A 19,034-nucleotide genomic window follows, 5' to 3' on the forward strand; every position below is an offset into this window, starting at 1 on the left:
TGCCAGGCAAAAGGTTTTCTATCAAACTTTATTATAAAATAATATCGTTTGTATTAATATAAATTTGCTTATATGTAGCGCATCACTATTATGTTCATTGTTGAACAGATATCACCGTATTTTTACAAGGTTGAATTGAATACACCTAACTCGAAACTATTTACATTCTTCAGAACAAATTAATGTCGTCAAACTCGGAATCTCATTCAACAGAACTCAAGGAATGTTATCGAGTGTCCAGGCAATTCTCACACAGTAATTACACAAAAGTATACTAAACTGAGTCTCACGCTCACAATCATTACTTTCATTCGAGATAACCCCAAAATCACGCATGCAAACCTGCGTGACGCCATCACTTTCCTGGCTAGATCGCTGCCAATAATTGTTACTAATTTTTAGCAACAGTTGAATTCATACAATGAACGGATGATTCTAAGTATCTTTGCTTTGTGAATTAAATCAATGGTTTTCACTGCATGTTTGGATACAACGAATAATAAGGTCCTTTGAACTGCTTGGCGCTAGTTGCGTAAACGTTTGGATCGTCGACAGTAAATGGCTGAATGATATTGCCTGAAATAGGTTTTTGACTGTGAACATTGGCTATCATGAACTGTGGCGTTGGAGGAACTTGACCGACTGGAGAGTCCTCCACTAGTTTTCTTTGGGAATAGATCAACATCTGAGGCACCGGACTATTCTGTTCGGTGGTACCATTATCCACTGGTACCATTGTATAGCCAGTCGTTGTGCCAGAAACCTGCTGCGCCTTGCACTTCTTAGTGTGGGCGTACAAAGAGCCTGCATTGTTGTATCTCTTCGTACAAATCTTGCAAGCATAAGGTCTTTGACCAGTGTGAGTATACGTATGTTCATTGAGAGAAGTCAGCCTTCGGAATGATTTCATGCAGATCTGACAGTGATACTTGGCCTCCCCAGTATGCATCGTTATGTGTCGAGCTAATGTGTTCGCCCTCGCGAATGCTCTGCTGCAATACTGACAAATGTAAGGCTTCTCTCCACTGTGAGTTCTCAAGTGCAATTGCAAGTACGTGCTCTTCGTGAATGCCCTGCTGCAGATGTTGCAGACATACGGCTTCACTCCGGTGTGAGTTCGCATGTGGGCTACGAGGGAGCTACTCTGAGCGAAGCATTTGCTGCACACCTCGCAAAGGAAACGCTTTTGAGTATCCTTCACTCGCTTGTGTCTCTCCACATGGTTGGCCAACGACTGTGGCTGAGCAAAAGCTTTTGGGCAAAGGGCACACTGGTGCGGTCGATTCTTCTCCTGTCAAACAAAGATTATGTTACTATACTTATCTAAATAATCATGACTGAGCACAAAATGTTAGGCTACCTTCTTCCTGTCGTCTATTCCATCATTAGCTCTATTTTCGTTGTCCATGTCGTCATCGTCCTCTTCTTCCGATGGACTAAACATTTCTTCTTTATGCTTCGACTGCTCATGTTCCTTCAGTTTATCTGCCCTTGAGAACTCCTTCCCACAGGTGGAACAGTTGAACTTTAATCCACTGTGCATCGAGACGTGTCTATTGAGATTCCTTTTGGTTGCAAACAATTTCCCGCACTGCTTGCACTGAAGACCATCTGGCAGCACGTCATCATTTTCCGAATCATTCTCCCGAATGCTCGGAAACCTGTTAAGAGTTTCCAGAGACTCGTTCAAACCTGCCGATCTGTCAGTGTTCCCGTTTAGCAATTCCTCCTTGTACTCTGGATGAGTTTTGGCATGGGTCAGAAAAGTCTTTTGATAAGCAAACTGTTTCGAGCAGACTTTACAGGTGAACTTGAGATTTCTCCTATCAGACTTGGCAATCTCAAGCTGTGCTGTATTGTCTTTTTCAAGACCCGCTGAAGCTTTTGGCACCTCAGGCAGCTTGCCTTGAATTTCTTCGGTCGACCCTTCATCTGCACTCTTGACATTGTCGTGACTATTGCGAATGTGACCTTTCAGCTTCGAGACATTAGAGAATTGCTTGTCGCACATGTAACACACGTAGCGCAGTTTAGTTTTGTGTTTGTGTACCGTCATGTGCCTCTGAAGAGCCAACTTCGTTGCAAACGTTTTTATACAGTGTTGACATTTTTGTCGTTGAGTTCTACTAATAAGTGGTCTTTCTTCCTCGTCACTGTTGTTGTCTTCTTCCCTCTCCCTCTGGACAGAGGTTCTACTCTTCACAGTCACTCTTCTATGTTTAGCTTCGTCATCAATCCCTGAACACAAATCATTCCTAACTTCGATCTTAACATTGTGCTCGTCAAAAGTATGTAAATGTTCTATAGAATTATCCTCTATTTCAGAGAATTCGTTCTCCTCCGGCAGGGACAACTCTTCCTGCTTAATAAGCTCATCCCTTTCTTTACTTTCCAATTGATTCAAAGTTTCCGTAAAGACATGAGTGACCGCTGTATCTTCCACCTCTTTGAATTCCGATTCCTTCACCTCACGAGCACTGTGATTGCTTTCGTAACCAGAGATTTCTATATTTTCAGTCCGAGCATTTAAATTACCAGAATAAACATTAATACTCTCTGTTTGCGTGACTTCCCTGAAATCGGTATGTTTCATTTCTCTGATATTGTCACTTGGGTAGGTAGATGTATCGATACTTTGATTTTGCACGTCCCTTCCGGAACAACCATTGTTCATTGAAAATATAACACTATCCTGATTATTAGTAAGATTCTGCACAGTTAGCTGTTCGATTGACCAAACGTTAGAACTAGCGCTGGCTTCCATGTTGACACCTGAAGAGATTCCAACACTACCTTTGGCGGTGCGTTCAATCTCTGCATGTGGTAGTTCGTCAGCTATAGCTTCCGTAATGGCTGCATTGACAGACTCGCTTAAAGATAGATTTGCCTCCTTCCGGTCCTCTAAAGCCTTTAGAGCAAGAATCTCACGTAAGGTTGCATCTGATTTTTCTACCTGGCACTTAAACTTATAGGACATGTCGACAAGCTTGCGACATATAGAACAAATCGTTGATGGCAGGCCATCTCCCTCTTCCACCTGAAAGAGTATTATTGAATCACATTTTAAAACTAATCCAAATTAGAGTTTTGCAAGAATAATACGTTATACATATTCGTACGTTGTCATTGGTGACGCATAGTCAACTTTAAACTAGTAAGCAACTACGAGAAATATTTCAGATAACGTTTTATCACGACATAATATCATTTGTCTACACTGTTTTCCCATAATAACCATAAACATGCAATTTCAAAGTGTACCAATCCGAGTTCCCAATCAGCCCAAGATTAAACCATACATGTTTTCATGGCACTTACACCGATTTCATCCACAAATAATTTTTAAACGTCTTCTAGCATACTGTTAACAATATGACGAGCGACGCGACACGTTAAATTAATATGAAAAACCGCAGCATAGAGTAAAGTGCAAGCTAACCTGGACGGCAGCAAACGCCATTATTTTCCGTGGGGCTTCTTCCCCGTTTTGAAAGAGCTTCCAGAGATGTGTGGATTTTTTCAAGCAGATTCGGCATTCTTCTCCGATATTCCTAATAACGGACCGTTCGAAAGTTCCACCTGCTTCCTCGACGTTCGCCACTTCCATCGTTTTCAGGAAGAAATAACAAGAGAAACACCGTCGCCACGGTTCGAGGCCCCTTCTTGCTGCGCCATTTGCTATTGGGTCGATTCTCGAATTATTTTGCGATTATCGATCACTAGTGATTTCTCTTTCCATGGTGGTCGACAGAGTTGAGAGAATAATATACCCTAAATAACTACGTAGTTCTTTTTACAGTAAATTCCTAGGTATTTTACGCCACAAGCTTTGTCCGCGATATAAATTACTTAAAAACAGAACCAGGGCGTTTATTACGTATTTTTGACGAGAGCGCTCACTTCTCACACTTTCATCTCACGTGGGTCTACTCGCTGAATTACGTACTCACTATATAAAAGAACGAGATCAGTAGCACTTCCGGCCTAGTAATATTTTAAATAAAGGTACATACCTTGTAAATCGAAAATTGTTGAGGGGTAGTGTTTATAGGCAGGAAAGGCGGGCACCATTTCGCTTAAAAATTTGTGCCGAGCTAATTCATATGAATGGTCTCGCATTTTCACCACCAAAAACATTTCGTAACATCGTGAGCTACTTATTTTTCACATTTTCGCTCAATTTGCTTTACGTAATAGACCAGTCGTGAAAAAGCGACGTAAACCGTTGAGCCCCACTCGTGAGTTGCTAGAAAATTCCGCGCGGCGGCAGCTCAGTAGTGCGGTCGCACGGGCCTCCCCATGAGCAGTCTCTCATCTCGTCTTTGTGCTCCGTTTACTAATCGATCACTTTGGGAGTAGCTGTTCCCATTGAGGCCCATTGAGGACGTTATGTGACGGAAGCTCGGAGGTACTGTCAAGCAGAGCCGAAGGTATGCGGCCGTGTGGAGGCAGGTGTTGCGCTTTTCAGGATCGCCCGTGACGCCTAGAGGTGGCAGAGCGTCTCGGCCGGTGGCTGTCACTCCAGAAAGCGCTTCGTCGGAGAAAAGATGTCAATAGCGAGGTGTTGTCGTTGACGTCCCGCGAACGTCGAAAGGAAAACGGGGCCGACCGAAGCTTAGCCGCTGGTACCAGGGCCGAGGGGTGTGATGAGATAACGAACGCAGAATGAGATATAGCACCAGCGAGCTCTTCGGTTATGCGGTTCTTACTCTCACTTTGCATTTCAATGGTGAGTCCTTAATGCATTCAGACTGCCGTTAGCTTATTTTGTCAGTCGATTGATTCTGGACAAAAGTTACGATAACATGTCACCTCGGTGAAGTTCAATCATAGAAATTCATTCGTCCGAGGTTCTTAGTTCGGTAATGTGCATTGTGGTTTATTTCCAGGACGAGCCGAAGGTAATGTCTCGTGCAAGGATATAAAAGGTCGCTCGTACGAAACTGGCTTTTATTACATCCCTGGTCCGGAACCCTGTACCCTTTGCGTTTGCGAAAATGGCAATCCCAAGCTGTGCAAGGCTGTCATCTGCACCCTCCCCCAGGTGTCTATTTTTTTATACTTATTTTTATTCTTAGTACGGAGTGTCAATATCGATGTGTAATGGATATTTGTCCTTTCGTCAGGACTCGTTGCCCAAACAAGACTGCAAGTCCTTCCGCTTCGGCAATACGTGTTGCGAGTTTATTTGCATGGATGATACTCTCTCATCCGTAGTGAACGACAAACCTGATGGAAACTTAGGCAATGCCGGAGAGGGGAGTGCCAATTATGATTTAGGACTGCGCATCGTGGCCAGCTGCATCACCATTGTGCTGTCTTTGACGCTGCTATTCTTCCTGATACACCGATTGCGGCAGCGAAAGATTCGTGGTAAGTGTACCGTTTAATCTGAGTTGAAAGAAGGGAACAAATAATGTTTATGTAAAACGTGGTTATGTATGTATAATCATTTATCGATATTGCTGATTCAATGATCATATGATCATGCAAAATGAGAACAGGTTGCGTTTTTTCGTTTCATTTCATTCTCAATCTCCTGTGCATCTCATGTCTGCGTAGAAATGCTGGGAAAATAAGTAGTTCCACGCCACATACCTTCGATATGAAAAAGCTACATAAAAGATGTTAGATTGCGTAGCAGGGAGACAAAGTCGTCAATTAGCGGAGGATCAAAGGAGCCTGGGCAGCATGGGGTACCTGGAAAGAGGAGGGCTCCCCCACGGCATCCCCCTGGACGACATACCATGTAGCGGAGGATATCCCCTGTGGAAGCCCCCAGGGAACTACTTCCCCCGAGGAGAGGCCCCACCCCCATACGAAGAGGCCGTAGCAGCCGCCCGGGCCGAGCAGGCTCTGCTGTCGATGACTCCCCATCCCCTGACGCCGCTGAATTTCCAGAACCCCTACCTGACGAGCCACAACGACCACCCTAACATGGCGGTCACGACGACGAACAACAACCACCCGAACGTCCAGGGTGGACCGCCCTCGCTCGCACCAAATCCCCCCAATAGCCACGTAGTCGGCTCTTCTCCACCCATCTCGTCCTCCAGCAGGCCGGAGAGCAATCCAAGGAGCACTCACTCGAGCTGCCACCAGCTGAACCAGGGTGAGGCCCCTCGAGGATGCCCCAACGTATCCACGACCAGCTTCAACACCGGCACCAACACCTACGAGAACCTACCGGCTCCCATGGGGATCCCCATAGCGCCTCCACGTGGCGTCGTCCATGGGAACCCCTCACCCATGAGCAACGGTTCCCACTCCTCGGTGCCGAGACCTTATCAACCCCTGCACCACACCACCCTCCCTCGCCAGGGCGGCGCCTTCACGATATCGGCGACCCTGCCGAGCGCCGGCGCGTCGACGCATCGCACCATCCCCAGGACTCTGGCGACCAGCGGTAGCCTCAGACTCCGCAGGGAATTCACAGGCCATCAGTCGGTCGTCCCCCTTTTCGACGACTCCCTGAAGAGTGTCTCGCCCCAGAGGTCGCCGCGGTCGGCCCCCCCGGTTATACCGATTGCAGAAAGCGGAGGCACACGGACCGACGCGTTCTATGAGGACGTTCTCGTGGGACCTCCTTCCGCGCCTCCGCAGGTCGAGGGCGGCAAACCACCTACGACGCCTCCGGATTTTCAGGTAATCGAGGGAATTAAGGTGATATGAAAGTATCATATATATTAATAAGCCTCAACTCTGATTAACAGGCATAGCGGATCAAAGGGAATTATTTGATCTCATTGGATTATATGTTGTAGCCGTCGATCGACCAGGTCGAGACCGTCGACCAGGATGGGAGCTTCGAGTCGGTCGCGTGCGCCTGCAGCGTCCAGGTGTTGCCGACCCTGCACGACGATGCTGATGATTACCGCAGCGAGTGCGAGAACTGCAAGAGCGCCACCGGGTCGCGGTACTACCTGGACACCGAGGACGAGCTCGTAACGTCGCCACACGAGACCATGACTTTGCATAGGAGGCCGGAGGATGCGACCTCCGGTGCCGCTCCGCAATATTACAGGACTTCCCTCACACTGCCGACGAGTACTCGCCAGCGCACGAGGTATGGGTCATTGAGGATGTGGCGATGACGTACTCGACTCGTCTCATTCTTAAGGTGCTATCTTTACGACATTTAAACAACTTTCCGTCAACAGGAGTACGGGAGCTCGTGAGAACTGGTTCAGCGCCATGCCGGAGAGCTCCACCGAATCTTCCGACGACGATTAAACCGGTAGGCGAAGGGTCACACGGGGTCTGCCCTTTTGGATGTTGAGAATTCGATGTACTACCCTGTGTAAAGAGTGAGTGCCCTCTGATCTATACTATATCGAGAACTAGGAATATCTAGGACGTCATCTCCTCACTCGGTATCCGTTCATAGAGGAAAGCGTTTTTCTAGCAGCGGTTTACGTAGCAGATTACCGCTTCGTCCACGACTGGCATCTGAATCGTGCTGTATCGGGTTAAGGCGCCACGGAAGTGGCATCCGGGGGTTCGATCGCTTATGATACTTTTCTGCAATCCAGGTGTACTTAATCATTTGAAACTCTGCCACGTTATTGTGGAGGCTCCGAGGAAGGTGCCGACACCCGCGAGATATAATTTTTCTTCATTTGATAATTTATAAACAATTTTAAAAATTACGTTTCAGGGGTGTCGGGAGGTAACTTAGGACCTCCATGGTTACCTGGTAAAACATTGAATTATTCGGTGCATTCAGGTTGGAGGAATGTCCCGTAGACGAGATATCCACCTCGGATGCCACTTTCATATCGCCTTAAGCAGTTGAACATGAGAATATCCCTCTCCCGGATTTACGAGGTACTAAAGAGGGTTCCATTTATAACCAGAGAATGATAAGCAACTTGGTTGCCATGAGTTCGTGAGACTCTCCGAAGAGCGTGGAATTTTCTAAAGATCAACAAATCATCCTTGAAAGGGGAGTTTCTCCTGGGCAGTTTGAAGCTACCATTTCGTTGGCTGTTCGTGGATTATCATTTCCATAGGAGTCATTAACGCAATCGTTCACTTACGAAATTACTCGGTTTCTTTCGACGCACCTTTACAATCTTGTATCTGCAACGTACAATAACTTTAATCTATTCGGTAAGGTGACATACAGACTGATACTCACTTATTCCCCCACGTGAAATAAGGAGAAGAAGGAAACGAAAAGGGAAGTGAAAAAGGAGAGGAACTTCGACTGGCGTCGTTGTTATCGGTATGAGTGATTAGAAGTGATCACGAGTTATCGATGTTCATTAACCCGAGAGGGCCATTAATTTAAAGAAATATCGATTAATGGTATGGTGCCGATTGTGGCATGGACTAGGAACAGATTTTAGCCTCTCGCTAAATTACTACAGCGAGATCCGAATCTCCTCCAATTTCGTGGAAAGTCAAAAGCTCTCCTTTTCAAGCTAGTCGTAGGACACTATAGAGCTCGTTTATTTGATAATATCATAATTCAGACACACACACACGACACAATTCGATTATGTACCTCGCGTCACGATAAATCGATGGACATTTAATTAATAACGTTAATTATGGTAATTCGTAAATTTCACCGTTTCACCATTCAGGTTAGTCGACGAAGAGAAGGAAACTCATCTCGAAACCCATCGCGAAGTATTGCGCACAAAAATTAATACGCGACAGTGCCAAATGCCGACACTAATGTATGTACAGCACAAAGAAAACGAACGGACCGCAACTTTTTGTCGGGTTTTATCATTTTTTACATGTAGATGTGTAGGTCGATGTACATGTAAGCGTTGGCTGAGACGACGCGAGATATTCTTGAATGAGCGATTTCCGCACCGTAAAATTAATATTCTTTCGGTACCTTGTCAAGACGATACGAATATATCTATATATCATGACGTCAAAATAATGTATAATACTTTTCTCCAAACTGGGTGCACCGAATTGTCTGAAATTTTAACATGTGATTATAGAAGTCCTAAGGAGAACTCGTGAAATTTCATTTTTTAAAGAAGAAAAAAATTGTTTATTTAGCCTAGACTAGAATCAAAATCATATATATATATATTTGTGAAAAATGAAATTTCATAAACATCGCGTTCTTCCTCAGGGCCTCCATAACCACGTGTTAAAGTTTGAGATAATTCGGTGCACCCTGTTTGTAGAAGAGTTTTATAAATATTTTGACGTACTGATATATAGAATGACAGTTTTCTTATCACCTTAAGGTGACGTGAAGGCGTTGAGAAGATTTTAATTGTTGGTAAAAGGAAATTTTTTTTTTCTCTATATCCGAAACAGCGTGTAACGTAACCTATAATAGAAATCGATCTCCGATTAAAAAATATCAAGGGTGTGCGTGCGTTTACGCGGCGGCGTAAATTGGGATTCACGTGAGAGGAGACATTTTGAGAGTTTCACTCGACATGTTGTACTCGGTGTTCATTGACACTTATCTAATCTCGCAATCGATGAACTATGAAGTGCGTGTTTAGGCAAGATCGACTGCGACAAGTCAACGGTGTGTACCGATTTAGAGTCAGTTAAATGTGATCAGTAAATCCGAGGATTTCGCTGTAAGACGATTTTGTCTCATCGTGGTCGAAATCCAAAGGTACTAATAATAATGGCAACCGAATGATAACGGGACAAGAATAAGGGTACAAAGCGTAGCAAATCAATTTCCATGGGAAGGGAACAACGTATGAAGATTTCTCCGCAGGTGTTCGCCATTTCCATAGTTACCAGAATTAAACAAATGCAGCCGTAACAGTATTATTACGAGAAACAGAAGAAAAACACGGCATTTCTGTTGCCTTGATTAAGGAGTTATAACACTTTCTATCGATAAGTTTGTATTTCACAGTTTTTAACTTCACGCTAATACACAATTGTTTTATACACCGAGAACGGTCGGAGGCCTCTAATTTCCATTTTCATATTCAAGAGCCGATTGTGCTTCGTTAAGATTTATATTATCCTATAGAAACATTTTTACCGTTTAGTTATATTTACATCTTTTACTTCACGTCACCTAATATACAATTGTTTGTTATACACCGGACAAGGTCGGGGCCTCTAATTTCCATTTTTATATTCATGAGTCGATCGTGTTTTAATAAGATCTTTATTCACATTGAATTAATGCTCATTATACCTGGACGAGATAACTTGACGAACATTTTTCCTTAGCAAACACCGAAATTAATTTAATTATAGTCATACATTAAGGTCCATCGTAGATCTTAATGACTATATATGTGTTTAATAGAGAGAAATTTTCCTTAAGTAACCTCATTCAAGATAAATTAATCCAGCGAATCGATATTTTTTTGTACCATTAAGTTACTATTACACGAGGCTATAAATTATAATGCCGTTTGTTTAATTTGCCAAATGCCTTTGCTTGCTTTAAATTGACGTTACGTGGTGTACAATCAGTGCTGGTCTCTTATCGATAGTCTAACTAATTTAGTTATAATTAATTCCTATGTCTACTATACAAATTATATATATATTATATATATATGTATACATATATACCACGCTATGATGTTGAATTTATATAAAAGTATTTATATTTATATCCAGACTGTGGATATTTTCGTGAGTTCGTTAGCGAGGCTCCTTAGTTAGTCCACTTAGGGAATAATCACTTCTAAACGCATCTTTTGACGTGCAATTAGTCTAACGTAAATTTTAACGCATTTGGAACTCAGTTCGTTACAGGGGTTTGCGATTCGTGCTGAAAGCACGGCGCACTTTAATTAATTATATATAATTATATACAATAATCAGGCAAGCGCGTTAGGAGGTAAACTTGAAAGCTTTCGATGATAGAAAGTCTCGGCGAGGTGCTCTAGTGCGACATTGACACTTTAAAATGGAGAATAGACAAAAAAGGGGGGGCAGCTTATCGTGAGAGTGTTTAAAAATTTGTATGCATGTCAATGGACACGGTTAACTCATTGCCTGGGACATTTTCGAACAAAATATGTACCCTGGGTGAATCATACATTTAGAAAGACGAGTTAACGATAGTTAGTCGTTCAAATGACGGATCAACTCATCGCAGTTAAAGGGATGTGAAGGTAGCATCTAAGGGGTGTTAATTTATTTAATCAGTTTTTTAATTCATATAAATCATGCAATTTCATGGGTGTTGGGACCTTCCTTAGAGCCTACACATTCAAGTGGTAAAATTTCAAACGATTTGGTACACCTGGCTTGCAGAAAATTTGTGCAAATGACGGACTCCTTAGATGCTACTTTCGTACCACTTTACTAGGTTATGATACAGTGTGTTTTAATTCGATCGAGGGAAAACGAATGCGTTGGGCTATGTTACTGTGGATGAGGATCTCTTTGCACACCGATGTACAGAAAACAAATGTTTAGGGGAAATTGTGAGTGCTGAGGCCCGCTACAAAGAACTTTTATATACGAATCTTTGCGGGGGACCGTCGCGAGAAGGCTGTATTTTAAACCTGTAAAGTTTGTACCAAACGGTGGTCTAGTTGAGTGTACATTTTTTTACAACTATATTATCACTATTTTTAAGCTGTTCGAAATTTAAATTGTAAAGGCGGAGGGTTACGGATAACGGAAGTAAAGAGAGGTGGGAGGGTGAGAAATTGAGTGCCGGTCGAAAAGAGGTTAACTGACTTGCCAACGATCCTCGTTGATCAACATAACTTGTACAACATACACGACAAGTGCCACTAGTGTTCGAAAAATTCTCATTCATTGAAAAATCTCAATTTGTCATCCTTTTTGACGTGATATATCGCATTTAGTACTCTACATACGATTGCTCGCGGAGTTTGCGCATTCGATTCGTCTACAGGTGGAAAATTGACGTAAAGTGATAAACTGATTACAAAGAAAAAAATAAATAAATAGACAAGTCAATGAAGGATCCCCGAATACTATGTGATGTAACAAGGAACCAAAGTATGGGTACACGCCGTGAAGTATTATAATAAACTCCCACTGTCATATAAAAGTAACTCGTAAGTTAGCCATCGATTAACTTGGCGAGGAAACAAGGTTAGAATTTTCCAATAAGCCCATAGGGTGGGAGTTTCTTATGCTACTTCATGGTACACGCACTTCTCTTCGCATGTGTTTGTAGGTTAATTGTAAAGGAAGGTCGACTATACGAATATGACTCTGTAATGCTAATTTTACATTAGCACTCTGATCGGACTGTTAAGCTCACTCTGTGTGTTCGTCGTGAGAGGACTCCTTCGTTTCTAGAAGATGTGTTCAGTACAAACGGTACAATTTGTATTCACGTGTAACGTTAATTTTTTCAAAGCGATATTGTAACTCGATAACATAAGATCACTTTGGACGTGTATCGTCGCGACACCTCTGACTTACATATACGGTGCACCTAGGTTCATATTTGTAATTTTAAATTGACGCGTAAATCGCTTAGCTTTACGGATTACTGTAAAGATATTTACCTGATACCTAGAGCTAGACACAAAGAATCTCTATTCGATTTGCTCGTGTAGATAAGGGAAGTATATTATAAATAAAAGTACACCGATGATTCACACTCGAAGGGAAGATCAATAAATGTTAGGGTGAGACTTCGGATTAATTATTGTTGCACAAGAGTGCGGTTGGGTGTCATTACATTGTAATGCGGTTAATGTTGGTTTATAAGGCATCGAATGGTCACTCTTTTAAACGGATATATGCCACGTTCGTTGAAAGTCTAATGTACATCACCCTTGATTGCATTCTGGCACTCGTTTTAATTAATATAACCGCTTCTCTTCTTTTCTTTACATACATATCTCACTTGTGCTTCGTATCAAGAAGTTAAACAAAAGATATACCTTATAAACTCTTATTTGCAGTGGCAGGAAGGAATAATTGTTTCGTAACGATAAGGAGTAGATCTGTGCTGCTCTCTCCATAGGTACTCGTTATCCATTTCTCTCACGAATAAGCAGCTGAAATGTTACATTAGAACAGCTAAGAAGTGTCAAACACTTGTTAAATAATAGCCATAGGAAAGGGTATACTTTACAATAAGGAGAGTCCCTGGTTTCAGGATTTTTACTCTCTTATCCTGATTTTAAGTGGACCTGAATTTCCATCGTTACTGGAATCTGATGGTTGTAAGAAAGCCTGCGTCTAAGCTAAAATTTTAACCGGTGAATTAATTATCTGCCAAAGGTCAGTCTGTGATCCGAGTGTCGCTGTCAATTGCGTAACATTGACAGTGCATCGGAGACGTATTCCTTCGTGTAAACCCGATCAAGAGATGAGTCGGTCTCGCGTTTCGTTGCTCGATCCCGCAACGTTTCCTCCGCAGCTAGAATTTCCGCGACGGAGAGTCAAATCGTCGGAATTTCGCCAAAAGAGTAATCGAGACAATGAATCGATACTGCGAGGCGCGCCTCTGTTTTCACCGATGTTATAAATGTTATAGTTTATTTATCATTAACGATTACTGTCACAGTTCAATGATGTTACTTACGCACGATTATAGAGGCCAAAATATGTATGAACAAAAAGATTATATGAATATAGTCTATTATTTTTAACGTACACGGTGAGTGTACTCGGTATGTATTATTGATAGCTCTTCGTAGAATCCCCGTAGATCGTAGTGTAGTCGTCTCAAGACTTATTAGGTGAATATAAATCTTTTATGTTTATAAAACAATTATCGCCCAATCCGGGAGCTGGAGCGCGATATATAAGGGTAACTCATTTATGGTCGAAATGAGTTGCGCTGCCACTGAGGTGTAACAGGTGGCAAGTACACTGGGGGGGGACATGAATGCTTTCCCTACAGACATGGTGCCGCTAAGGTGTGATCAGAAAGCATTCATGTCCAGTAGTGTACGTTAGCCGCCCGCCTCAACACACAGGGTGCAGCACGGGACACAATCGCGCGACCCTGCCCGTGAGCAATCTCCCATCTCATCTCTGTATATATGATCGTTCTAAAAAAACACCATTTTGTTTATCGAACGAAGGCATAATTGTTACACAATGTTTTTTTTCTTACATTATATTACCAATATGTCGTACGTAAATACAAATAAAGAGTGATCTCTTATTGCTAATGTAGCGTAGCAACTATGCAATAGTGAGTGAAACAATCTAGGAAAACAGTTAATTTAATATTAAACTAAATTTGGTTTCAAAATTGAATGCCCATAATCGTTCAAATGAGAATTCCCGATTTTGTAAGACATTGAAAGTCTAAAAGAAAATTATTGTTTTATGCTAAGGAAGTGATTTTTGAAGATCTTTGTTGTAGGTAAGTCCGTTTGGAAAGAAAAAAATTTACTCGACTGCAAACCTTCTCGTATCGGGCGATAGAATTTTTAGGAGGCAATCTTACGATTAGAGTTATTATCCATGGCGTTAAAGAAGCATATGTTATGTGTAAATTAAAGTGGAGGGCCAAGTTGAAGAAAAATATTGAACTCCTCTCTTATTTGTTAATATTATAAACAGTAGTGTACTTAATGTTAACTCATCTTGCGATGGGTGATTTATTTATCTTGAGATAGTTCATTTCTCCCAGAAGCTGCTCGTCTAAGAAGGTCGTATATCTTTTCTTTGATCCAATCCTTATTGTAAGGAGCGTAGGTGTTCGTCGATTTCTGATAGACCAAACAAGACAAGTCGGTCAATCGGTCCACGAAGTCGAATAATTGACTTATGTCGTAGGTTATTGTAGGTGTATTGGGATTTCGCTTCTTGAGATGTTCCTCGTAGATTTTGCAGACTCCTGTTAACAAGAATAATAGAATTAGTAGCACGAAAGTAGGGCTGTATTGCTGAAAGTATTTACTCAATAGTAGTTTCATTAAACGATTTTTAAAAAAGTAGGTTTAGCACATATCAAGCGTACCTTCCATACATTCATTGACGCTTTCATAATCGGAGTACGTCCTTGTGTGTGGCATGGGGCCAGGTTGTACCAATAGAATAGTGTGAGACTGTGGACAATACAAAGCAATCGCATAATAAGGTAATGAATAATGAATATTCAAAATGCTTCTCAAAGCGTCATTGCACGGTTACACATAGAAACGGAAACATAAACAAACTCGTATCTCGTGTTTATACGATGGATCATTAAGGTTAACCTTATCATACCACTCACCATATTTGTTAGTTATCTGACTATGCGTCAACAGAGAGTACGATTTCCCTCGCAGAAAATAAACCAAACCACGAATATTATTTTCAGAGATTTCGATGCAACCACGGCAAGACACTATACGTCCGTATTCGATTAATCACCATAGACTATACACAGAATTCTCGACAGAAGAGCTTCAACCGGATCAGATTGTTCAGATTTTTGGATGTGGCGACATCTAGCGATGGAAGGTGCGACTTCTTCTAGAAAATGTGTTCGACCCTCGCTCTCATAGCAAACATCCGTGAGAATCGATGATTTTTATTTTTCCATACATAAGAATAAACAGATATTCCTTTTGGGTCTGAGGCATCAGGAGGTTATCCATTTTAGATTTCGGTGTTACAATTCGTGGAAGATGGCGTTCACGGCACTTATTTTTCTATCTTTTCTTGTATGCTTCACCATTTCGCTTAAAAATCTGTGCCGAGCCAGTTCACATGAATGGTCTCGTATTTTCACCACCAAAAATTTTCCGTAATAATGTCAGCTACTCATTTTTCACATTTTCGCCCAATGTGCTTTACGTAATAGACTCCCTGGTTCAATTAACCTCGCAAACGAAATGACAAGTAGCGCCAACCCTAGGAGAGATTCTGTACGACGATATCAGTGGGGGTCTACTTTATTCCTTTAAGAATGGACTTCTAGTCACGTTTGAATTCTTCGTATTTGCGAAAAGCGCCGGCGGAAAAAACAGCTTTAAAATATGTCACTCATTCTCGACTCGATCTGCGATTAGTCTACCGCTGCGAAAAGCTTTAGTACCCGAAAACAAGTGGTCTGCAGACTGGAGGAGCGAAACCCTTACAAAAGGTGCGTTTCCGTCCTAGAATGGCGGAGGCCTGGTAAATAAACGAGACGGGGCAATACTCGGTGAAATATTACTTCTTTTGCGTGAAAATGTCTACGGATAATGGCTTGGACGAGGGGGCCAGTACTTTGACCAGACTGAGTAACGTGCGATTAAATCACGACGATGGGGACGAGGGTCAAAGCAGGCCACCGGACGGTGGAGAAACCTCCACCGAACCCCCCCGTAACATGCGAGCTCTGAGAAGTGTCTCCTTCTCTCGAGCACGTAGAGCACTTAACTTTGTCTGCGATCAGGATCAACCGTCATCTTCTGGGAGAAGCGGAGAACCATCTACGTCTGGAACCGATAGGTATACTAATTAACTCGAATCGTTCATTTTAGGACAGTCAATTAAGTTGGAAACTTATCGGTTTCTTTGCCAGGCCACCAAGCAATTTGCCGAATGTCCTGCACTTGGAATCTAGGCCACAAAATAACTTCGTAGAAAATGGCCCGGTTCATCGGCCATCCATGGCCACCTATAACTGGCAGGGAAGCAAAGCAACGTTAAAGGACAGATTCGCGTTTCTTTACAACAATGAGATACTCTCGGATGTTAGTTTCCTGGTTGGCAGAGGAGCGCAACTACAACGTATACCTGCTCACAAGCTGGTCTTATCATCCGGGAGCGCAGTCTTCGATGCAATGTTCAATGGAACACTGGCCACTGCGTCGTCTGAGATCGAAGTACCCGATGTTGAACCAGCTGCCTTCCTTGCCGTGTTGGTCTTCCTATACACCGATGAGATACAGATCGATCCTGAAACCGTAATGACGACTCTGTACACTGCGAAGAAATATGCAGTGTCTCCTTTAGAGAAGCATTGCGTCGACTTCTTGAGAAACAACTTAACCAGTGACAACGCCTTTCTATTGTTAACTCAAGCTCGCCTCTTCGACGAGCCTCAACTTGCTGCCGTTTGTTTGGATATGATCGATAAATTTACTATCGATGCTCTCAATGCTGATGGCTTCACTGATATCGACATCGATACGCTCATGTTTGTCTTGGAACGAGATACACTTCGGGTTCGTGAACTGAAGATATTCAATGCTATTGTACGGTGAGTGGTCAAATACTTTAATACCAACTGCAATAAAACACTATATGGAAACTCAATATTCTATGAAATGTTATAAATAGATGGTCGGAAGCAGAATGTGCACGCCAGCAGTTACCAGTCACTCCGGAGAATCAGCGTTCGGTCTTGGGAAGAGCCCTTTCTCTTGTACGATTCCCATTAATGTCGACTGAAGAGTTTGCAATTGGCCCTGCCCAATGTGGATTGCTCACCGACCGTGAGGTAAGTGCAACATGACCGATGTAACTTTACATCTGTTGTATTATATCCAAATTACGTCTAAATCAAATCTGGACGTCTTCAGGTTGTCTCAGTGTTCTTATACTTCACATTAAATCCAAAGCCTTCGGTGGGATTTAAAGCAATGCCTCGTTGTCGCATGATGGGTAAAGAGCAAACGGTGTGCAGATTTCAAGATACAAGTAGTAGATGGGGATACAGCGGAACAAGTGACCGTATTAGGTAAGAATATTTAGAAGCTTTCAACTTTTTAAAAGATGCATACTAATTGATGAGTACATTACACGTATTACCTTACACCGATAGTTATGAAATCAATGTAAAGTAGGATGTGTAAATGTATTAATTTTCTGATTAATAGGTTCAGCGTAGACCGACGCATATTTCTTATCGGGTATGGCGTCTTCGGCAGCGTACACAAACCAGCACAATACGAAGTACTAATTGAATTGATGCACACCGCATCTTGCAAAGTGATAGCAAGCAATGCAACAGGTTTCAGTTGCGACAGCTCTAATTACACATATCGGCTCATGTTCAAGGAACCTGTACAGATATTACCAAATACTGTCTATACGGCTTCGGCGACATTTAAGGTAATGATAACCTAACCCATTTTCTTGCCTCCCATTAGACAGTTGTTAATCTTTTTTTTTCCCATTTGCAGGGACCCGATTCCCACTACGGAATAAAAGGCTTGCGCAAAGTGATGGTCAATTGTGATTCCGGGGAGGTGAATATTTCTTTCAACTACGAAGCAGGGGACAACAACGGCACAACCATCGAGGAGGGGCAGATCCCCGAGTTGATCTTCTACACTTAACAGATGTCGGAATCGAGTTAGTCACATTCCTCTCTGTCTCTTGAAAACGATAAGTGTGATAACGACAAAGATAACGTGTAAATAGCTAGAACCGGTCAGCTGCTCTGGACCGTTCGTACCTGCTAGTAATCAAGTGTCCAAGTACACCTTGTCCCATTTAGTCAGCACTTGGCTAGGATCTTTTTCGAGCTGGGATTTTATGCAGAAAGGAGAAACGGATATCCTAAAGTTTTAAACTATTTTACCATGAAACCATTGCTGCGAAATATTCCTCAATCTATGGCGAAGGACTGTTAAATGATGACTTGAAATTTAGGCCTCGCTAACCTATGAAAGTTCCCTCCTTCTGGAGTGAAAGAACGTTAAGTGTGATTAGAAGACCTCGAGAGAAGTTAAAATTTCTGTTTCTTTTTCCCATTAGCAGTTCAATGTCCACGTATACCTTGTTCCAGTTAGCGTAAATAGCTAGTTGGGAGTTATTCCAAGCCGAGGCTCTTTTAGCTTTAAACTACTTTGCCGTACGATTATTGCCACATGATAATTATCGACCTGCAACGATTCTTAAACAGTCGATTAAGGTATAGTCAAAGAGTTGCTATTTAAAATCATGGCACGTAAACGAAAGACTAATTATTCTTGTATCGAAAGTACTTTGTGTACCGATTGGATTGTGAAAGCGCACGTCTTTGCTCGAGGAATCGACGTCAGTTATCGATATTATGAAAATCCTCCGACATCTCCCCAAGGGAATACAGCAAACAGCATTGTTGTAACAGAACTCCGATGTTGAGACTACCACAGCCTCTCCGAATAAAGGAACATAACGAACCTAAATAGAATCCTTCCGAAACCTAA

The 19,034-nt window shown here is 42.4% G+C and overlaps 4 protein-coding genes across 7 annotated transcripts; 2 read left to right on the forward strand and 2 right to left on the reverse strand.

The window, feature by feature from the left end:
- Positions 1-10: 10 nt before the first annotated feature.
- Positions 11-3,687, reverse strand: LOC105696089 (zinc finger protein 287-like). The gene is made up of 3 exons (XM_012418272.2): positions 3,440-3,687; positions 1,361-3,037; positions 11-1,291 (listed from the first exon to the last, which is right to left on the reverse strand). Exons 1-3 carry the CDS (start codon positions 3,605-3,607, stop codon positions 473-475), a joined length of 2,664 nt encoding a protein of 887 aa, XP_012273695.1. The 5' UTR covers positions 3,608-3,687; the 3' UTR covers positions 11-472.
- Positions 3,688-4,365: 678 nt separating this feature from the next.
- On the forward strand, positions 4,366-8,936 carry LOC105696319. 2 transcript variants are annotated; one of them, XM_023434886.1, is made up of 6 exons: positions 4,366-4,729; positions 4,890-5,044; positions 5,127-5,373; positions 5,633-6,645; positions 6,765-7,066; positions 7,161-8,936. In XM_023434886.1, exons 1-6 carry the CDS (start codon positions 4,666-4,668, stop codon positions 7,231-7,233), a joined length of 1,854 nt encoding a protein of 617 aa, XP_023290654.1. In that variant the 5' UTR covers positions 4,366-4,665; the 3' UTR covers positions 7,234-8,936. The 2 variants fall into 2 exon arrangements, with proteins under 2 accessions (XP_023290654.1, XP_023290655.1); XM_023434887.1 differs by having other exon boundaries at positions 5,642-6,645.
- A 1,168-nt stretch (positions 8,937-10,104) lies between these two features.
- On the reverse strand, positions 10,105-15,296 carry LOC105695509 (enhancer of rudimentary homolog). Of its 3 annotated transcripts, none has more exons than XR_001103635.2 (4): positions 15,140-15,296; positions 14,885-14,972; positions 13,493-14,761; positions 10,105-13,151 (listed from the first exon to the last, which is right to left on the reverse strand). XR_001103635.2 is itself a non-coding variant. In XM_012417082.2 (3 exons), exons 1-3 carry the CDS (start codon positions 15,140-15,142, stop codon positions 14,523-14,525), a joined length of 330 nt encoding a protein of 109 aa, XP_012272505.1. In that variant the 5' UTR covers positions 15,143-15,296; the 3' UTR covers positions 10,105-14,522. The 3 variants fall into 3 exon arrangements, 1 of the variants encoding a protein (XP_012272505.1); XR_001103634.2 differs by having other exon boundaries at positions 10,105-12,962; positions 13,040-14,761; XM_012417082.2 differs by having other exon boundaries at positions 10,105-14,761.
- A 785-nt stretch (positions 15,297-16,081) lies between these two features.
- LOC105695494 (BTB/POZ domain-containing protein 1) lies at positions 16,082-19,013 on the forward strand. The gene is made up of 6 exons (XM_012417046.2): positions 16,082-16,344; positions 16,418-17,098; positions 17,179-17,338; positions 17,421-17,578; positions 17,718-17,952; positions 18,024-19,013. Exons 1-6 carry the CDS (start codon positions 16,082-16,084, stop codon positions 18,177-18,179), a joined length of 1,653 nt encoding a protein of 550 aa, XP_012272469.1. The 3' UTR covers positions 18,180-19,013.
- Positions 19,014-19,034: the final 21 nt, after the last annotated feature.

The sequence above is a fragment of the Orussus abietinus genome, unplaced genomic scaffold, assembly GCF_000612105.2.
Source record: "Orussus abietinus isolate OABI.00-Male unplaced genomic scaffold, Oabi_2.0 scaffold69, whole genome shotgun sequence".
Lineage (NCBI taxonomy): Eukaryota > Metazoa > Arthropoda > Insecta > Hymenoptera > Orussidae > Orussus > Orussus abietinus.

Excerpts from the sequence above, each read along its gene's own strand:
- LOC105696089 (XM_012418272.2), bottom strand. The coding sequence starts at position 3,607 with ATGGAAGTGGCGAACGTCGAGGAAGCAGGTGGAACTTTCGAACGGTCC. Across the intron at positions 3,038-3,439 it reads TGGCGTTTGCTGCCGTCCAG|GTGGAAGAGGGAGATGGCCT; the intron begins GTTAGCTTGCAC and ends ATACTCTTTCAG. Across the intron at positions 1,292-1,360 it reads GAATAGACGACAGGAAGAAG|GAGAAGAATCGACCGCACCA; the intron begins GTAGCCTAACAT and ends TTTGTTTGACAG.
- LOC105696319 (XM_023434886.1), top strand. The coding sequence starts at position 4,666 with ATGAGATATAGCACCAGCGAGCTCTTCGGTTATGCGGTTCTTACTCTC. Across the intron at positions 5,045-5,126 it reads TCATCTGCACCCTCCCCCAG|GACTCGTTGCCCAAACAAGA; the intron begins GTGTCTATTTTT and ends TCCTTTCGTCAG. Across the intron at positions 7,067-7,160 it reads AGTACTCGCCAGCGCACGAG|GAGTACGGGAGCTCGTGAGA; the intron begins GTATGGGTCATT and ends TTCCGTCAACAG.
- LOC105695509 (XM_012417082.2), bottom strand. Across the intron at positions 14,762-14,884 it reads CGTCAATGAATGTATGGAAG|GAGTCTGCAAAATCTACGAG; the intron begins GTACGCTTGATA and ends TCTTGTTAACAG.
- LOC105695494 (XM_012417046.2), top strand. The coding sequence starts at position 16,082 with ATGTCTACGGATAATGGCTTGGACGAGGGGGCCAGTACTTTGACCAGA. Across the intron at positions 16,345-16,417 it reads TCTACGTCTGGAACCGATAG|GCCACCAAGCAATTTGCCGA; the intron begins GTATACTAATTA and ends TTTCTTTGCCAG. Across the intron at positions 17,579-17,717 it reads GGAACAAGTGACCGTATTAG|GTTCAGCGTAGACCGACGCA; the intron begins GTAAGAATATTT and ends TCTGATTAATAG.